General features: G+C 41.8%; 1 protein-coding gene across 1 annotated transcript; it reads left to right on the forward strand.

The window, feature by feature from the left end:
- Window positions 1-4,693: 4,693 nt before the first annotated feature.
- Window positions 4,694-18,815, forward strand: LOC148042959 (uncharacterized). Its single transcript, XM_087727986.1, has 4 exons — window positions 4,694-4,908; window positions 10,092-10,200; window positions 16,436-16,552; window positions 17,647-18,815. Exons 2-4 carry the CDS (start codon window positions 10,152-10,154, stop codon window positions 18,579-18,581), a joined length of 1,101 nt encoding a protein of 366 aa, XP_087584112.1. The 5' UTR covers window positions 4,694-4,908; window positions 10,092-10,151; the 3' UTR covers window positions 18,582-18,815.
- Window positions 18,816-21,211: the final 2,396 nt, after the last annotated feature.

Here is a 21,211-nt window from a genome sequence, read left to right on the forward strand (position 1 = left end):
GCAGGAGAAAAAGCAGACAAGGCAAGGTTTGGGGATAGAAGCCACCTTACCAAATTCCACATTTCCTTCCTTCCTTCCTCATAATGGATGGAGGCCATTTTGAGATATTTTCCAGCTGAGGGAAAATGAAACAAATAAAAATCCCATACTAAGGGTTATTTTTTAAAATTATTTCTTCTTCTGCTTCCCCTTCCAGTGATAGGAAATAGTTTAGAGATTAATGATTAATTCTAAACGACACACGCAAGATTATTACTTTTATTTTCCCAGGACATTTATCACCTATAGAAATTGAAGGGCACATTTGTATAAATGGAATTTATTTAGTTTCCTGGTATGATTTTGATTGTTCGTTTAGTATCCTATGACTATCACTAAGTTTTGTATCTTATGATTCTGGATGAATGTATTTTTTAATGTACACTGAGAACTTATGTACCGAAGGCAAATTCCTTGTGGGTTCAATCACAATATGATGGCCAATAAAGAATTCTATTCTATTAAGGATGTTATTATTAAGGATGTTATTAAAAGGAATTCACAACTTGCCCTCAAGGTTACTATCTTATTTTTTATTCCAAAATGATGCTATAAATCAGAGAATGAGATTCTCCCATCAAGGGTTTATATCTAGTATCTATTCCTATTAGACGTCTTCTTTTCGGATGACTTTTCTCAATGTCCTTCTAACTTCAAACAGTCACTAAATGAACCGTTGTAAGTCAGGGACTACCTGTACATCCAATAACTACACAAAGTACAGATAGTCCTCGACTTACGACCGCAACTGAGCCCAAAACTTATGTTGATAAGCGAGACATTTGTGAAGTGAATTTCGCCCCTTTGAGAACCCTTCTTGCCAAAGTTGTCGAGTGAATCACTGCAGTCGTTAAGTTAGTAACATGGTTGTTAAGTGAATCTGGCTCCCCTTTTGTGACCTTTCCCATCAAAGGTCATCACATGAGCCCGGGACCCTGCAACCGTCATAAATAAGAGTCAGTTGCCAGTTGTCCGAAGGTTGATCACGTGACCATGGGCAGGTTGCAACGGTCATAATTGGGAGTCAGTTGCCAAGTGTCTCAATATTTCTTTTTTGGAGAAATTGTTTTTATTGTTTTAGTTAAACAAAAACACACACACACAAAAAGAATAATCTTTCGTTTCATCTTGTAGAAAGATGGTATTGATTGGTTACAAATATATTCCGTGCGTTTCTTCCACCACCCTTACATATACTTCATTCAAATCGAGTTGTATATTTCAAGTCAAGAAATAAAAAATATGTATGGGGCTGCCCCTGAAGAGTGTTCGGAGACTACAGTTGGTCCAGAATGCAGCCGCGCGAGCGATATCGGGTGTACCTAGATACACCCATGTTACACCCATCCTCCGCGAGCTGCACTGGCTCCCTATTGGTCTCCGAACGCGCTTCAAGGTGCTAGTCATTACTTTTAAAGCCCTACATGGCTTAGGACCTGGCTATCTGAGAGACCGCCTCCTGCCACATACCTCCCAACGACCAATAAGATGTCACAGGTTGGGCCTCCTCCGGGTGCCGTTGGCTGGACAATGCCGGCTGGCGGCCCCTCGGGGGAGAGCCTTCTCTGTAGCTGCTCCAGCCCTGTGGAACGATCTACCCGTTGAGATCCGGACCCTTCCCACCCTCTCGGCCTTCTGAAAAGCCACTAAAACCTGGCTGTTCCGGCAGGCCTGGGGCTGCTGAACAATGTCCAGCCCCATCTAGACAGGATGGATGGTGTGTTATTTTTAATAACTGTATCTTTTTATTCCTGGTTTTTAACTTTTTTATCTTGTCTCTGTAAGCCGCCCAGAGTCTCTGCGGGATTGGGCGGCATACAAATTTATTAAATTTCAATTTCAATTTATTTTACTATCCCTGTACCACAATTCTCATTTGTTTACCATTATTTAAACATGTTTTTTTTTAATCTAGAATCATTTATATTTAAAGACACAACCACCTACCGGCATTCATTTGCAGTTTCAATAGATCTCCAATAACATTACACCTTTGTGACATATTCTAAAACAAATTCAGTTAAGTAAGATATCTAAGTGTCTCAATTTTGATTATGGGACCGGGGGAGATACTTCAATGGTCGCAAGTGTGAAAAATGGTCATAAGACGCTTCCTCCTCCCCCCAGATGTTGAAGCTTTTCAAGAAGAGACTGGACTATCGCCTGTGAAAAATGGAGGAGGGCTGTGATGGCAAAACCTACAGTATGCCACGTGTGCCAGAGGTGGCAAGCAGAGCCTTCTCTGTGGGCACATGTGCTGTTGCCAGCTGCTTTTCTGGTTTTTGGTGCACCAGCCAGCTGGTCATCATGGTTTGGTTTGGCTTGGTCTTGTTTTATTGGACTTATATGCCCCCCTTCTCCCAAGGGACTCAGGGCGGCGTACAACATAAAAACATATGATGAAAGTTAAAAAAGATTAAATAGGAAATCCAATAACCTTCAGTTGACAATTTCAATCAAATTTAGGATTAAATTAAAATTAACAATTTAAAATTAGGGTTGGATTGGGAAAGAATTTGGAACACAAATGACAAACTAACACGATCAGCAGCACTTAGAGAAAATATATACAAAATGTTTTATCGTTGGCATTTATCACCAACAAGATTAGCAATAGCAACAGCAGTTAGACTTATATACCACTTCATAGGGCTTTCAGCCCTCTCTAAGCGGTTTACAGAGTCAGCATATTGCCCCCAACAACAATCCGGGTCCTCATTTTACCCACCTCGGAAGGATGGAAGGCTGAGTCAACCCTGAGCCGGTGAGATTTGAACAGCCAAACTACAGAACTGCAGTCAGCTGAAGTAGCCTGCAGTGCTGCATTTAACCACTGCGCCACCTCGGTTCTTGGCTAAAAGATTGGCTAAAATGTACCCAAACATGAAGCCGACCTGCTGGAAGTGTAAAAAAGTACAAGGGACCTATTATCACATATGGTGGACCTGCCCAGAAACACAAAAATATTGGACAAAAATTTGGAAATGGGTGCAAGAAATTACAGGAGAATAGATAAAATACAAACCTGAAATCTTTCTACTGGGAATAATCAAAGGGAAATATACAAAGAAAATTAAATACCTATTAACACATCTGGTAACTACAGCTAGAATAGCATTTGCCCAATGCTGGAAACAAAATAATACCCCCTTGGACGAATTAGTGATTAAAAAAACTTTGGATTGTACAGAGATGGACAAATTGACACTGAAATTAAAAGATAAAGAAGAGTTGGAATATTATGAAATTTGGAACAATTGGTACAAATGGCTGCAAAACAAGAATAAAATTAATTAAGCCAAAAAACAATATATATACTGTAAATATATATAGAACTGTGTATAAAGGTGTGTAAATATAGAAGCGAAATATTATATACGTGTACAGGTATGATGACATAACAATGTTGATGTAAGGCCTGTAAGGGGTTGTAGAAGGGAAAAAATAATAATAAAAATCTGCTAATTAACAATTTAAAATTAATAATTTATTTGATTCTATTCAGGCCAGTCCGGCTTGCTGAAAAAGCCAACTTTTTAGGGCGCGCCGGAAGGACCGGAGGTTGGGGATTATGTGAAGCTCCGGGGGCAGCTCATTCCAAAGGGTCTTGGAGCACCTGAAAATGGCCAAAAAAATGGACCATTTTGGGGCAATTTTCAGGTTGGTTTTTGGGCTGTTTTCGGGGTGTTTTGAGGATATTTTGGGGGCATTTTCAGGCCATTTTTCACGCTATTTTTGGCCCAAAAAACCCAGCTTGAAAACGACTGAAAAATGGACTGAAAATGTTCCAAACAAACAATTTGAAAACAGCCCCAAAATGCCCCCAAAATAGGCATTCACGCACCAGCCAGCTAGCCTTCGGTTTTCTGGTGCTCAGGCGTGCGTGAAGACCAGTTGGCCGGCACTCAAGCACATGCTAGAAACCCAGGTTAACCAACGTTCCGGTTTGGACATTCGGTACCACAAAGGTTCACCATCCCTGGTGTAGGGTCTGCTTAGGTAGGAGGGTTGGACTAGATCAGTGGTCCCCAACCCCCGGTCCGCGGAGTACCTGGCACCGGGCCGCGCAGCGGCCGGGGCCATGATCGCTGCAGCGGCCGGGGGCCATGATCGCTGCAGCGGCCGGGGGCCATGATCGCTGCAGCGCAAAGGCTCCTGGGCCGTGCGCAAAAGCTCCTGGGCCGTGCGCAAAGGCTCCAGGGAAGAGAGCCCCGCGCTGGTACGCACGTGATATATAAACAATCAATGTGTCGTCGCGAACAATGCTCCTCCCCCCCTGCGCGCGCTCAGCGGGCCACGGTAAAATTATCAAAGGCTGACTGGTCCGCGGCGATAAAAAGGTTGGGGACCACTGGACTAGATGACCTACCAGGTCCCTTCCAACTCTGTTAATCTGCATCTGTAAGTTGAGGAATATCTACGGTCTGCATTTTTCGCAATCTTCTGCATTCTTTGCAAGTCGCATTGTGCATCCTCAACATTACCCATCCCTCTTGGAAGGCTCCACCCTTTTTCCATGATGTATTCAAGGTCGCCTGCTATCTGGGACTTCCTTCTGAAAGGCGGGATAAAATATTTCTGGAAAGCAATCAAGAGTTATATAGGTGACCTTGCTATATATTTGCTGTTCCCTGTTATGCTTTATAGATCTCCTGCCTTGTTCTGTCCTTTGCTCCTCTAGGGATATGCCCAGCTTGTAATCCCTACTGTGGCATAGGTGAGGAGGGGAAAAATATAAAAGTCCTTCCGGTTATGATAAAGCTTTTGCCCACATCTATAAAGCTGAGTGAAATAGAGCAACTCCCCCTCACTTGAAGAGCAACTTCTACGGACTCAGAAGCATCTCAAGGCTACCTTGAAAAATTCAAAGTAAGTGGTCCCCTTGCAAATCAGAAATCCCGAACCTCCTTTTCCTGATCCTGCTTTCATCCATTCTATCAAGCATTCTATAGCATCATTGTCTTTTTTTTTAGTTCATTAACGAGGCTATTTTGATTAAAATACCAGATAAAACACCCCAATTCTGCCTTTCCTTTTCTTCACTAATCCACCTTCTCTTATTTTTTTCCAATCGATCTGTATTTTAAATACAGCAAATTGCTTTCCATATGCATCCGTCGACATTCAATCCTGGACATTTTGGCACGAAATATTCTCACGGGCTTGTTTAAATAGAAAAAGCAAGAACCGCTTACGGAGTTTTGAGCATTCTGGCTTTTAGGGTGGATTAACCCACAACGAAGATTCACTTAAAATTGGATCACCCCCGTAGAAGGTCTTTTGCAAACCCCAGCTGCAAATATGCACATGCCGTTTTAAATTGGAAGGGATCGGAGACTGGATTGGTTTCTAATTTAATCCAAAAGAAGAGGTTATTTATATTATTTATATTTATATACCATCCATCCCATCCTGAAATGCAACTTTGGCCAGCTTGCAATCCTGTATATATATATATATATCAAAAGGGCATTATTCTTTGCCTTGATAAGATCACGCTTGGAATATTGCATCCAGTTTTGGTCATTGCCAAAAGATGTTGAGATTCTAGAAAGAGCACAGAGGAGATCAACAAAGATGATGAGGGGGACTGAGGATAAAACATACAGGTTGCAGGGATTGGGTATGTCTAGTTCAATGAAAAGAAGGACTAGGGGTGACAGGATAGCAGTGTTCCAATATTTGAGGGGCTGCCACAAAGAAGAGGGAGTCAAGCTATTCTCCAAAGCTTCTGAAGGCAGGACAGGAAGCAATGGATGGAAACTAATCAAGGAGAGAAAGCAAGAGAAATTTCCTGACAGTTAGAACAATTAATCAGTGGAATGAGTTGCTTCCAGAAGTTGTGAGCTCTCTATCACTGGAAGTTTTGAAGAAGAGTTTGGACAACCATTTGTCTCAAATGCTATCATAGGGTTTCCTGCCTGAGCAAGGGGTTCGACTAGAAGACCTCCATGTTCTCTTCCAACTCTGTTATTCTGCTATTTGCCCTTTTGCAAATATTGAAATCTAAATATTGTCCGGCTAAAACTGTAGAATGTATTTCTAGGTTTGTCGCTTCCATGCTATTTATCCTGGAGTGCAAGATGACATCCCTTCCTTATTTTTTTCTCCCTGATTATAACCAAGTGAAATGCATTAGTTTGTGGAGGAGAGTGACCTGCTCAAAGTCATCTTTTGTGGCTGGACATAAATAGCAATAGCAATAGCAGTTAGACTTATATACCGCTTCATAGGGCTTTCAGCCCTCTCTAAGCGGTTTACAGAGTCAGCATATTGCCCCCAACAACAATCTGGGTCCTCATTTTACCCAACTCGGAAGGATGGAAGGCTGAGTCAACCCTGAGCCGGTGAGATTTGAACAGCCGAACTGCAGAACTGCAGTCAGCTGAAGTAGCCTGCAGTGCTGCATTTAACCACTGCGCCACCTCGGCTCTCGACCAGATAAACCAGATCTCTCTAGTTGATCCACCTAATTGCCGCACTGCTCTGGCTCAAAATTGTTCATATAAGGAAAAGGAAGGAAAAAAATAATAATTGGAACTTCCCCTTGGAAACCCTAGTTTTATCTGTCAACATATAATTTTATCACATTTTCATTTGGGATGTAGCCTGAAAGCTCAGGGAAAGAGAACCTTGTAACTTCCTTATGGCTTTATAGCACTAGACAAACAGCAGAGAGGATGATTAATGGCCTTATCTGAGCAACTGTTTAGCAGAGGGATGATAAGAGCCCTGGGAAAATAAAACAGGTAGCCAAACCCTAGATGATAACTGGGACTGGAGGCTAAGAATGGTTGCAGGAACTGGGTGTATCTAGTTTAATGAAAAGAAGGACTAGGGGAGACATGATAGCAGTGTTCCAATATCTCAGGGGTTGCCCCAAAGAAGAGGGAGTCAAGCTATTCTCCAAAGCACCTGAGGGCAGGACAAGAAGCAATGGGTGGAAACTAATCAAGGAGAGAAGCAACTTAGAACTGAGGAGAAATTCCCTGACAGCGAGAACAATTAATCAGTGGAACAACTTGCCTCCAGAAGCTGTGAATGCTCCAACACTGGAAGTTTTTAAGAAGATGTTGGATAGCCATTTGTCTGAAGTGATGTAGGGTTTCCTGCCTAAGCAGGGAGTTGGACTAGAAGACCTCCAAGGTCCCTTCCCACTCTGTTATTTTATAACTGAATCAATCTCTCCAACTGTGCAAGACAGATCCATTTGGTTAAGATAAATGACCGTTCTACTCCTCAAAAAGACCTGAAGGAGGATTTTGAATCAAGATAATCAATCAATCAGAATAAAAGCTGGAAGGGACCTTGGAGGTCTTCTAGTCCAACCCCCTGTTCAAACAGGAGATCTTACACCATTTTAGACAGGTGGCCGGCGTTAAGTCTCTTCTTAAAAACCTCCAGTAATGGAGCACCCACAATTTCTGGAGGCAAGCCATGCCACAGGTTAATTATCCTCACTGTTGGGGAGATTCTCCTTAATTCCAAGTTGCTTCTCTCCTTGATTAGTTTCCATCCATTGTTTCTTGTCCTGCCTTCTGGTGCTTTGGAAAATAAGTTGAGGAGAAAAATATTTTGAGCTATGCTAATTAAGATTCCATGGAGAGGATACGACACCACAGGAAGGAAGAACTCTTTTATTTCCCTCAGTTGTAAGAAAATCGGAACGTTTTCTGGAGATTTTGAGTGTCTAGAGACCAAGAGTTTACTGTTTAAATTCTGATTCTGTCAACTCCTAAGACCATCAAAAATTGCCTTGAAAAACCTTACTTGAGGGTGAAGTAAGAATCAGAAGTTGATTCTACATATCAGAGCTCAGACTTCTAGAAAGATGGAGAGATGTATCTGAGTTGATTCTATAGACCTGGAATCTTGTTCTTAAAAATTAATGAAGAACAACTTTCCCTGAATAATTTTATATATACAGTACATAACATGGAAGGCAGGTAGCATCTCCTTGAGTTTCTTTCCTTTCAAAGAGAAAGGGCGGGGGGGACTAGCTTTCTTTGGGGATGAGGCTTCAGCTTTTGTGAATGCAATGTGTTGTTTCCAAAATCTTCCTAGTTAATTCCAGAATATTTGGAGGATTGATCTTGCTGTATGCTGAGGTTTGCAAAAAAATCTCGGTTCATGGTACCAACTCCACAATTCCTGATCTACAAAATGGTGGCTTTCGTGTTTTTTTTAACAGGAGAAGGCCTTTTTGCCACCTCTTTCCTCCAGCGTTAGAAAGTAGATGTCTCAAATCTTTAAGAGGCTCAACACGCCTCCTTTGCTATTTGAAACCCACCTAAATCTCTGCAAATATGTCAGTCCTTCAAGATAGGCCAGGTCAGGAAGTAGACTTGCCCCGGCCCTATGGAACCATCTACCCCCAGAGATCCGGACCCTCCCCACTCTCACGGCCTTCCGAAAGTCTATTAAGACCTGGCTTTTCTGGCAGGCCTGGGGCTGTTGACCTCTTGAATGAGGTCCAGCCCCCACTAAGGTTGAGTGCATGTTGTGTCTTTTTAACTTGCTTGTCTTCTACTTTTTAAACTTTTTAGTGTTTTTTAAATTGTTTTTTTATGTAAGCCGCCCAGAGTCCTTCGGGATTGGGTGGCATATAAATTTATTAAACTGAACTGAACTGAACTGAAGTACGTACCCTTGCACCTATGTGCTAGTCATTCCTGACTCTAGGAGGCGGTGCTCATCTCCATTTCAAAGCTGAAGAGCTTTGAAAAGCTGAAGATGTGTCCATGGTCATGTGGCCGGCATGACTCAATGCCAAAGGTGCATGGAACATTGTTCCTTTCCCACCAAAGGTGGTTCCTATTTTTCTACTTGCATTTTTTACATACTTTCGAACGGCTAGGTTGGCAGAAGCTGGGACAAGTCACGGGAGCTCACTCCGTTATGCAGCAGTAGGGATTTGAACCATTGAACTGCCGACCTTTCTGATCAACAAGCTCAGCGCCTTAGCCACTGAACCACCACATCTGGAATTTTATTGCTTTTGGGTGCATGGACAATATTTTGAAAGGCTGAGTTAGGGTGGGACCAGTTTGAGTTTCTTGGTAATGTGCTCTTCTTTTCCCAGGTTAAAATCATATTTTGGTCACTGCTGTATAGGTCATCCTTGACTAACAACTGCAATAGAGTTTGCCCATCTTGGTCATAAATGAAGGCCAGTTGCCAAGAGAATGAAATGTGGTCATGTGTCTCGGCAGGGTGGGGAGTCGGCAGCCATCAGAACTTCAGAACTAAGTCATAAGTACTCTGTGCCAACCTTGAAATTCTCACACTCCTGGGCAGGTCCGTCATAACTTAAGTGAGCAGTTGTAAGTCGAGGGCTATCTGTTGTCCTTCTCCAAAGGTTGTCTCTTGATTCTCAACAAAATAATGGAAATAGAATAGCAGTTAATAGCAGTTAAACTTATATACCACTTCATAGGGCTTTCAGCCCTCTCTAAGCGGTTTACAGAGTCAGCATATCGCCCCCACAATCCGGGTTCTCATTTTACCCACCTCGGAAGGATGGAAGGCTGAGTCAACCCTGAGCCGGTGAGATTTGAACAGCCGAACTGCAGAACTGCAGTCAGCTGAAGTAGCCTGCAGTGCTGCATTTAACCACTGTGCCACCTCGGCTCTAGAATAGAATAGAATAGAATAGATACTTTATTTGTATGCCGCCGTTTTCCCTGAGGGGACTCAGGGCGGCTCACAATTCAGGGGGAGGGAAGGACAAACAAGTTACAAACACGAAAACAATACATCATTAAAAGAGCACAACAGTCATACTATTCGAGTGGGATTGAAATCTTTAGCCCCAGGCCTGTCGGGACAGCCAGGACTTAAGGGCTACGCGGAAGGTCTGGAGGGTGGTGAGGGTACGAATCTCCACGGGGAGTTCGTTCCAGAGGGTCGGAGCAATGGGGAGAAGAATCTAGCCATGGGGACCTACAGTATCTCCCATTTCCTGCCTCCTGTCCTTTAAAAAAATCTCTCTTACGGTAGCTTATAATTTATTCAGTAATGGTTTTTATTTTTACCTTTATTTTTCTTTCCAGACGTTTCGGCTAGAACATCCATCCAGCGGTGCATCTTGAGAGTAGGGCAACCCCGTCACCATGCAGGGCCTCGTGGGAGTCTTGTGTTTCGCACTGCTTCTTGCTACAGGTAAGGACAGGTGTGCATAGATGCCCAGGTAGAAAGGTTGGTTCTGTTGAAATCAATGGGATGTAACCGCGTTGTAACTCCCAGCCTTTTGGTGGGGAAAAGTTATAAGTGCCCAAAGTGGAAACAAGGCAAGTGGATGGAGGAAGAAAGCATGAACTACAAGGGATTCAGGTGTGGGCTTTTATTAATGAAATAATAGATCTATTCTGCCTATCATCCCTCAATTTTGGGCTCCTATTGATGGTTTCACTCCAAGTAAAAAAATTGCATTGAGTGCTAAGTGGCACCAACCCATTTAAATAGGGACTGAATTGTTTATTTTACAAAATTATAAGGCTGACCAAACTCCAGTAGCTTAGAATAAAAACAATAATCTCATTTCAAAAACACACACAAATGCCAGGGCGAAAACATCAAATAAAAGATGATCAGCTTATAGACTCACCGCCCCAATTAATCCAATGCCTGGGGAAAGACCCAGCTTTTTAGAGTTGGGGTCATAATCAGGAATGGAAGCTCTTTCTTTCTTTCTTTCTTTCTTTCTTTCTTTCTTTCTTTCTTTCTTTCTTTCTTTCTTTCTTTTGCCTTCCTTCTTTCCTTCTTCTTCTTTTCTTTCTTCTTTCGCCTTCCTTCTTTCTTTTTTTCCTCTCTTCTTTCTTTCTTTTCTTTCTTTCTCTCTTTTGCCTTCCTTCCTTCTTTTGTTCCTTTTTCTTTTTTCCTTTCTTTTTTCTCTCTCTCTCTTTCTTTCTTTCTTTCTTTCACCTTCCTTCTTTCCTTCTTCCTCTTTTCTTTCTTTCTTTCGCCTTCCTTCTTTCTTTCCTTCTTCCTCTCTTCTTTCTTTCTTTTCTTTCTTTCTCTCTTTCTTTCACCTTCCTTCCTTCTTTTGTTCCTTCTTCCTTTTTTCTTTCTTTCTTTTCTTTTTTTCTCTCTCTCTCTCTTTCTTTCTTTTTTTCTTTCTCCTTCCTTCTTTCTTTCCTTCTTCCTCTCTTCTTTCTTTCTTTTCTTTCTTTCTTTCTCTCTTTCTTTCTTTCGCCTTCCTTCCTTCTTTTGTTCCTTCTTCCTTTTTTCATTCTTTCTTTCTCTCTCTCTCTCTCTTTCTTTTGCCTTCCTTCCTTCTTTCTTTCCTTCTTCCTCTCTTCTTTCTGTCTTTCTTTTCTTTCACCTTCCTTCTTTTGTTCCTTCTTCCTTTTTCTTTCTTTTCTTTCTCTTTCTTTCTTTCTTTCTTTCTTTCTTTCTTTCTTTCTCCTTCCTTCCTTCCTTCCTTCTTTCTTTCCTTCTTCCTCTCTTCTTTCTTTTCTTTCTCTCTCTCTCACTTTCTCTTTCACTCTCTCTCCTCCCTCCCTCCCCTCCCCTGCCTCCTCTTCCTCCTCAGAGTTGTGGGTGCTTTTATATTATAAAAAGACTTTCACACAGTCGGCCTGTTGTTTAGATTGCGTTTGGCGCTTTTGTATTATTTGTATACATCAAAAGAAGGGGTGTTCCAGAGAGCAAGGACTGCAACAGAGAAGATCCTAGCTGCTTTCTACGTCCCATCAGGTGACACTGCTTAATGCAAGGGTGTCACACTCAAAGCCTGGGGCCCAGATCCGGCCCGCAGGGTGCTTAGATCCGGTCCGCGGGGCTGCCCTGGAAACAGCAAAGAAATGGAGTTTCTGCAAGTGAAAAAGCCAGCAGCGTCAGGCTAATCTAAGCTCTGGGAAGGGTGTGGGTTGTTTGTGTATGTGGTGCGTCAAAAGGTGAAATAAGCACTTTATATATCTCACTAAAGGTCCACACCTGAGATAAGTCTTAAAAAAAACCCCAGTCTTTAAACACTTGCCTACTAAGTTTTGATTAAATGGATATTAATGCCTTTGTCAGCTGTATTTCTTCTTAATCAGCTATTAGATTAAGCCTAAATGACCCTTGGAAATGGATTGTCATTTGTTTCTTGATGTCTAGGCAGCAATCAACCTAAAACAGGGAAATTATTTCCCTGAGGAATGGTATACTAATGGTAAAAATTTCTTTGATTTGGGGTGTGCCTTGATATTTTCAAAAATGCCTGACATTGATTTCAACCAAAACAGAGCACATGGGTTTGACATGCAGTCTGATTTGATGAAATACTCCCATTCTTTTTTTTTTTGCAAATTTTTTTATTTTTAAACGTAAAAAACAACATTAAAAAAAATTCTCATCCATACATACTGTAGAAAGTGTATCAGTTGGTTACAAAAGGTTTTCGTGCATCTCTTCCACAGTCATCAAGCATAATTCATATTAACTCAAGTATTTTAACTCAAATTTTTATACATGTTACCCTTAAACCTCCATTTATGTTTGACTATAATTATTTAAACGTCCTTCATCATAAAATATACCGAAATTTAATACATAACCACATACTGGAATTTCATTTAATATTTCTAAAATCCTCCAATAGCACTGATTCCTTATGTCCTATTTTAGCTAAACATCCGTAATATTTAATAACTGACTTTTCTAATCCTCCTTTCCAAATCGCTGTTGGCAATTTTCACCTAGTTTCCTTATATTATACTCATATATATGTATATAAGTTGTCATTATTATCCCTCCTTTAATTGACTATATCCTGTATCATAACATTTTACCCCTAATAATCAAAGCTTAACTTTATCTAACTTAATTCTTTTTTTATTAACTTTTGTAATCCAAAAGGATTTCTAATCTTCCTTTCATGGGTACCGTTCAATATTCATATCCAATTATTACTTATCCTAACACTACGCATTGTATGCATTATTATCATTATAAATTATTTATTTAATTATATCTATTATTACTAAATTTCACTAAGTTTAACTAGTTTTAAGTTATATTGTTCCATCTATCAACCTGTATCTTTCCAATAACAAAACAATCTTATATCTTCTGCCATAGTATTTTAACTCAGATATTTATACAAATACTCGCATTCTTGATGTGTCTATAAACATGTATATAAATTTAACAAATGACTAAATCATAAACAGGCATAGAAAAAGCTTGGCTCTTGTTGTCAGGGTTCCAAATAACACCCCCAACGAAAGAAGACTCTTGAGGTTCCTCAAAGTTTCCTTTTATTAGAGATGTCATGTTGGCATCTCTGGAAAACCCAACTCTGAAAGTTTTCAGATTTTCCCCACCCATGTGAAAGTTCAAGTCCCTGACCAGCATCCACATGTCCATCACATGGCCCGATTGGGCACCATCCAAAACTGGAGATGCCTCCCAGTCATGCCACTCAAGGTGCAGGGCAAGTTGGCCTTGACTCTCTGAGAAAAGAATGTTATTTTGACTATATATCACCCATGCTCCACATAATCCCCCCCTCCCATTTTCCCACAGCAGAAAATTTGGCAGGCCTGAAGGGCCAAATGTAAAAGGTCTGACATTTGTTTGTCTAGAAAGAAATGTTAGACAACTCGGAAAGGCGGCATAGATTCAGTTTGAGACAAAAAGTTTGGAGAATTGGAGAATTCTAGAAGAGGGGTCTCCAACAGGCTGGGGAATTCTGGGAGTTGAAGTCCGCCAGGCTTAAAGTTGCCAAGTTTGGAGACCCCTGTTCTAGAAGACTAATTTCAGGGAGTTAAGAGCAGTGTTTTCAGCATAAAATGCATTGTTCCAATAAAATATACACAACTCAAAATTGAGTTGTGGAGTTTCTACAGAATTGGTCATTTGCTTGCAGATGTTTCATTACCCCAACTACAGAGGTGGGTTCCTACTGGTTTGGACCGGTTCAGCCGAACCGGTAGTAACTTGGCAGCCTGGGTCGCTGGAATTGACAGTGACCCAGGACTGCCACACCCCTGAATCGGTTCTCTCTTGTTTTTGCCTTCTGCACACGCGCAGAGCAATTTCTGTTACACTGTGCTTGCACACAGCACATCCCTGAGCAAATTGGCACTAGCAGAAGCCAGAGCCCAACCCTACCCGACTAGGTAGCATTATCAGTGCTAGTGGGTGTGAGGTTTGCTCCCTGTAGATAGTCAGTAGTTTGCCCTGCCAGCAATGGTGGATGTGTGGTGGGATTAACATCAAACAACAATATAACAGAAAACAATTGCTTAATCAAAGAACTACCAAGGAGGGGAGGGGGGAATCACACTTGCACCAACACTGGCATGCAAACTCCTGCATATTAACAAGGAGCAAACCCCGCACTCGCTAGCACTGATCATGTTACCTAGTTGGGTAATGAAATGTCTGCAAACGAATAATCGAGCTCAAAAAGACCAAGGATTCCAAAGTGTATTGTGTTAACCTTGCTGTTGTTGTTGTTGTTGTTGTTGTTGTTGTTGTGTATGTGTTATATAATGTCTAATTGCTATTATGCTGCTGTTGTTCTATTAACTATTATATTCCTGCTTGTAGGCTGCAAGTTGTTTTATTTCTGGCATGGGAATATCATAAGCAATTCATTCATTTTTAAAATCCCTTTGGAGTTTCTTTGGAAACAGAGGCAGATTGGGGTTGCGGTTAAGGCATCAGGCTAGAAACTGGGAGGCTGTGAGTTCTGGTGCTGCCTTAGGCCAGGGGTGGGAATTGAAAAATTTCAGCCACTGGTTCTCTGTCCAGTTGCTGGGTGGCCATGGCCATGGGGGCTTCCTATATCACTTTGGGTGTGTGCGTGGAATTTTTGCCCTCCCCATGCTCCGGAGGCTTTATCTGAATCTCCAGGAGGGTGAAAACCGCTTCCCCTGGGCTCCGGAGCCTGGAAACGGGCCCATATTTGGACTTCTGCTACTTCCGGCAGGCCTGTTTTTCATCCTCCCAGAGCAGTGGTGGGTTTCAAAAAAATTTCGAACCTACTCTGTAGGTGTGGCCTCCTTTGTGGGAGTGGCTTGCTGACCATGTGACCTGGTGGGAGTGGCTTGCCAGCCATGTGTTCTCTTTCTCTCTCTCTCTCTCCCTCCCTCACTCTCTCTCTCTTTCCTTCCTTTTGTCTCTCTGTCCCTTTTTCCTTTTTTTCTTTCATCTCTCTCTCTCACACACTTTTTCTTTCTTTTTTCTTTCTTTCTTTCTTTCTTTCTTTCTTTCTTTCTTTCTTTCTTTCTTCCTTTCTTTCTTTCTTTCTTCCTTTCTTTCTCTTTCTCTTTCTCTTTCCCTCTCTGTGTGAGTCTGTGTGTGTGTAATAGTAATAGCAGTAGACTTATATACCGCTTCATAGGCCTTTCAGGCCTCTCTAAGCGGTTTACAGAGAGTCAGCATATTGCCCCCAACAATCTGGGTCCTCATTTTACCCACCTCGGAAGGATGGAAGGCTGAGTCAACCCTGAGCCGGTGAGATTTGAACCGCTGACCTGCTGATCTAGCAGTAGCCTGCAGTGCTGCATTTAACCACTGCGCCACCTTGGCTGTGTGTTGGGTTTCAAAAATTTTTGCAACCTCTTCTGTAGGTGTGGCCTGCTTTCCGGGTCCACTGGTGGAACCTCTTCTAACCGGTTCGGTAGATTTGACGAACCGGTTCTACCGAACTTGTGCGAACTGGTAGGAACCCACCTCTTTCCCAGAGCCTCCACATGGGCCCTGCCCTTACCTCGCATCCAAAATGGGCCATGTGGAGACTCCTGGGAGGGGAGGGGAGGCATGGGGAAGTCCAGCCGGTCCTTGCAACAACCAGTTCACTGAACCAGACTAAAATTAACATCTGGTTTGCTTGAACCAATCCGAACTGGCTGAATCCCACCACTGCCTTAGGCACAAAACCAACTGCATGAACTGGAGCAATCATTTTCTCTCAGTCAATAAAAAACCACCGCCAAAATCTCGCCAAACCAATTCAGGCAGTTGTGAGGTATCAAAAACAGCCCCCCAAAACAGCCCCTATACACACACACAAAGAGTTCCTTTGGTAGTCCTTTTTTTTGGTGGTGGCGCAGTGATTAGAATGCAGTATTGCAGGCTAATTCTGCTGACTGCTGATTGCCAGGAATTCGGCAGTTCGATCCTGATCGGCTCAAAGTTGACTCAGCCTTCCATCCGACTTCCAGGTCGGTAAAATCAGGACCCAGATTGTTGGGAACAAGAGGTTGACTCTATAGTATAACACTCAGAGAGGGCTGTAAAAGCACCGTTGAAGCGGTATATAATTTTAAGTGCTATTGCCGTTTTCGGAAAGGTTTAATCTGAACCGTACTTTTCGGTCTTTAGCGCGTTTGATCTATTCTACTGAACATCCCCATTACATCATGAACCATTTTCCCCCTCCCTCAATTTCTTTTTCTAGGAACCTGTCTAGAGTGTGAAAGTTGTTCTGGATTTAAGGAAGACTGTACCGGCCAATTAGAGCTATGTAAGGAAGACCAAGATACCTGTGCTACCATACGAACGGAAACCGCAATGGGTGAGTATTTTTTGGCCAGCAAGTACCTGCCCTCTCCTTTTATCCGTTTTTAAACCAATAAACCAATTTTCCTCGCTCCCAATTGCAAAAGATTTTGTTCCCCTCCAGGCTGGACATCTGATCTCTTCCTGAGTTATTATGAATCTTTTCTGAGAAAACATTAATGAATTTAATGAGGTCGTACCGATGGCTGATAAGAGAGACATTGCAAAGCTTTAAATCAGGGGTGTCCAACTTGGGGCAACTTTGAGAGTTGTGGGCTTCAACTCCCAGAATTCCCCAGCCGGAGGTTGGACTCCTCTGCTCTGAATCCTACCTGAACCGGGAGGCTCTCACAACAGTCACTCGTGCCCTTGTGACCTCTAGGCTGGAATACTGCAACGTGCTCTACATGGGGCTGCCCTTGAAGAGCATCCGGCAACTTCAGCTAGTCCAGAATGCGGCCGCACGAGCGATCGTGGGTGCACCTCGGTACACCCACATAACACCTATCCTCCGCGAGCTGCGCTGGCTACCTGTCAATCTCCGGGTGCGCTTCAAGGTGCTACTTACCACCCATAAAGCCCTTCATGGTAGTGGATCTGGGTACTTGAGAGACCGCCTCCTGCCAATCACCTCCTCGCGACCCATTAGATCACATAGATTAGGCCTCCTCCGAGTTCCATCTGCCAGTCAGTGTCGACTGGCAACTACGCGGAGGAGAGCCTTCTCGGTAGTAGCTCCGACCCTTTGGAACGATCTCCCCGTGGAGATTCGCACCCTCACCACCCTCCAGACCTTCCGCACAGCCCTTAAAATCTGGCTATCCCGTCAGGCCTGGGGTTAAAGGATGTAACTCACCCCCACCCGAATGGTATGAATGTTGTGTGCTATTTTTAATTATGTATTGTCCTTATGTGTTATTGTTTGTATCCCCCTCCCTTTGAGTTGTAAGCCACCCTGAGTCCCCCCAGGGAAAAGGGCGGCCCATAAATAAATTTTCAAATACTCAAAATACTCAAATTTGTAGGGTGTTCTGGTTCAATAAAGGTTGGGTTGACCATTAATCTCCGCCAGCATTTCCATGACTGCTTCCCTTGATTGTTCCCATCTAGGAAAAGTCAGCAGCTTCACCATCGTCAAGTCCTGCTATAAGGTCTCCGAGTGTCGCAGCAGCAGCAAAGGAAATGCCTTAATAAAAGTGAATGTGAACATTGAATGTAGTTCGTCGCCAGCTGGGAAGATGGGAAGTGAAGAAGTCGAAGCACCGTTTTTTTTAAGCAATGAATTGCCCGACAATCAACTCCAAGTTGAAGGCTTCCGTCGTCCCAAATCCAGGGCTGCTGGAGGCCTCAATTCTAATCCTATTGCCGCCGGCACTACACCTGGAGATGCAAGTACAGCCGCTGAAAAAACAACTGCAAAACCCGACACAACCACTGCAAAACCAGACACAACCACTGCAAAACCAGACACAACCACTGCAAAACCCGACACAACCACTGCAAAACCAGACAAGACCACTGCAAAACCAGACAAGACCACTGCAAAACCCGACACAACCACTGCAAAACCCGACACAACCACTGCACAACCCGACAAAACCACTGCAAAACCCGACGCAACCACTGCAAAACCCGACAAAACCACTGCAAAACCCGACAAAACCACTGCAAAACCCGACAAAACCACTGCAAAACCCGACAAAACCACTGCAAAACCCGACAAAACCACTGCAAAACCCGACAAAACCACTGCAAAAACCGACAAAACCACTGCAAAAACCGACAAAACCACTGCAAAAACCGACAAAACCACTGCAAAAACTGACAAAACCACTGCAAAAACCGACAAAACCACTGCAAAAACCGACAAAACCACTGAAAAACCCAAAACAACCACTGAAAAACCCAAAACAACCACTGAAAAACCCAAGACAACTACCAAGCCTCCCAGCGTAGAAACCACCACAGTGGGCAATGCCCATCAAACCGTTGCATCCTTTTTCCTGGCTCTCTCTTCCGTTCTGCTAATGAACATCCTCCTCTAAAGAAGCCGCCCCTCGTGCGAACTGAGCCTGCGTGGAAGCAAACTTCTCCTTTCAGCCCCAACTTTCCTAAAGAGAATCAATACCGCCCGGATCATATAATCATAGGAGCCTTTATTGGCCACATGGAATTGGACACACAAGGGATTGGTCTCCGCTATATAAGCTCACGCTCCACCTACCAGCAGCAAGTAATAAGTTCATTGATCCTAATAAACAACAGATGATTTTCTTCTCCTTCCATTTCTGGATTTGTAACCAGTGGGTGAAATAACAATAATAATAATAATAATAATTTCTGACTTTAAATTTTGAGGTGACGGGGAAAAGCAGGAAAGAGTTTCCCAAGATAATCAAAATAAAAACCCATAGCCAAAACCGGCGTTATCTTCATGGAAAATTCGGAGGGAACAGGAAACCTAAGTGGCCATTAGGGCTAAGAGCACCTTGACACGGCTTCCTTTGGTGGATGGAATAGAATTAGAAAGAATAGGAATAGGAATAGGAATATTAATAGGAATAGGAATAAGAATAGGAATATTAATAGGAATAGGAATAAGAATAGGAATATTAATAGGAATAGGAATAAGAATAGGAATATTAATAGGAATAGGAATAAGAATAGGAATATTAATAGGAATAGGAATAGAATAAAGAATAGGAATATTAATAGGAATAGGAATAAGAATAGGAATATTAATAGGAATAGAATAAAGAATAGGAATATTAATAGGAATAGGAATAGAATAAAGAATAGGAATAGGAATATTAATAGGAATAGGAATAGAATAAAGAATAGGAATAGGAATATTAATAGGAATAGGAATATTAATAGGAATAGGAATAGGAATAAGAATAGGAATATTAATAGGAATAGGAATAGAATAAAGAATAGGAATAGGAATATTAATAGGAATAGGAATATTAATAGGAATAGGAATAGGAATAGGAATATTAATAGGAATAGGAATAGGAATAGGAATATTAATAGGAATAGGAATAGAATAAAGAATAGGAATATTAATAGGAATAGGAATATTAATAGGAATAGGAATAGAATAAAGAATAGGAATATTAATAGGAATATTAATAGGAATAGGAATAGGAATATTAATAGGAATAGGAATATTAATAGGAATAGGAATATTAATAGGAATATTAATAGGAATAGGAATATTAATAGAAATAGGAATATTAATAGAAATAGGAATAGGAATATTAATAGGAATAGGAATATTAATAGGAATAGGAATATTAATAGGAATAGGAATAGGAATATTAATATTAATATTAATATTAATATTAATAGGAATAGGAATAGGAATATTAATTAATAGGAATATTAATAGAAATAGGAATAGGAATATTAATAGGAATAGGAATATTAATAGAAATAGGAATATTAATAGGAATAGGAATAGGAATATTAATAGGAATAGGAATATTAATAGAAATAGGAATATTAATAGGAATAGGAATAGGAATAGGAATAGGAATAGGAATAGGAATAGGAATAGGAATAGGAATAGGGTAGGGTAGGGTTGGGTTGGGTAGAGTAGAGTACAGTAGAATGGAATGGAATGGAATGGAATAGAATAGAATAGAATAGAATAGAATAGAATAGTATTCATCTAGACCAGGAGTGGGGGATGATGGCTCTTTAATGACTTGTGGGCTTCAACTCCCAGAATTCCTGAGCCAGTCATGCTGGCTGAAGAATTCTGGGAGTTGGAGTCCACAAGTCATAAAGGGACCATCGTTTTCCCACTTCTGCTCTTGGACGAGTCCCTATATTTATCTTTTAAATAGAGCTGTTATGGCAACCTCTTGGGTTTCCAAATCTGTCTGTCCTAGGGAGAGGCATTCCAAGCAACTGTGTCTTTTCAAACATTGATTCTTTCCATTTTCAGGCACAGCAACGTTTGTTTGGCATCAATCATCACAGGAACTCAGAGGTTTTATGTTATGAATATGCAGGACCACCAAACTCCCTTCTTTCAAACATTATGGCTGTTGAGAAATAGCTCTCTTAGCTTTTCGTATAGCTCAGAAAATCACTAAGATCACTCTGAAACAACCCAGGTGTCAGCGTTCCAAATATCATGCAGAATTAAATCAGAGTCCAAGGCAGAACTATCCTTAAAGTTCCAATTTAATAAGACAGACATGTTGGCAACCATCTGTGGAATCCCAAATCTGAAACTTCCTGGGATTCCACCCAGTTGAAAGTTCATGATCTTATCCCCACACCCATAAATCCATCACATGGTCCAATCTTCTTCGGCCACGCTGGCATCTCCACCCAGCTGGTTCCGGTCAGGTACAGAGGTGCAGAGACAAAAGATGACCTTGGGCTTCTAGAAAGAAATGACAACAACACATTCCCCAATTCTACTCCTTTCTATTCCCTGCATCCCAACTACTACACTAATGAAACAGCACAGCGAAATCATAGAAAGTGTGGCAGGCCAAAGATCCTAAAAGGGACATAATTGCAGGCCTGACACCAGGGGGTGTGGTGGAACAGTTGTGGTGGAATGTAGTCTGGATTCCCAAGAGAGGGGAGCTGTATTCCAGAGGACCAAAAGGCAACAAAGTTTAGATACTTTGGTTGGAAGGTGGAGGAAGAAGGT

The sequence above is a fragment of the Thamnophis sirtalis genome, unplaced genomic scaffold (genome assembly GCF_051295495.1).
Source record: "Thamnophis sirtalis isolate CommonGarterSnake01/CBP01778 unplaced genomic scaffold, rThaSir2_p1.2 scaffold_13, whole genome shotgun sequence".
NCBI lineage: Eukaryota > Metazoa > Chordata > Lepidosauria > Squamata > Natricidae > Thamnophis > Thamnophis sirtalis.

What these genes read in the sequence shown, in the direction of transcription:
- LOC148042959 (XM_087727986.1), top strand. Translation starts at nt 10,152, where the DNA reads ATGCAGGGCCTCGTGGGAGTCTTGTGTTTCGCACTGCTTCTTGCTACA. An exon ending in CGCACTGCTTCTTGCTACAG is followed by an intron (nt 10,201 to 16,435) that starts GTAAGGACAGGT and finishes TTCTTTTTCTAG; the next exon opens with GAACCTGTCTAGAGTGTGAA. An exon ending in ACGAACGGAAACCGCAATGG is followed by an intron (nt 16,553 to 17,646) that starts GTGAGTATTTTT and finishes GTTCCCATCTAG; the next exon opens with GAAAAGTCAGCAGCTTCACC.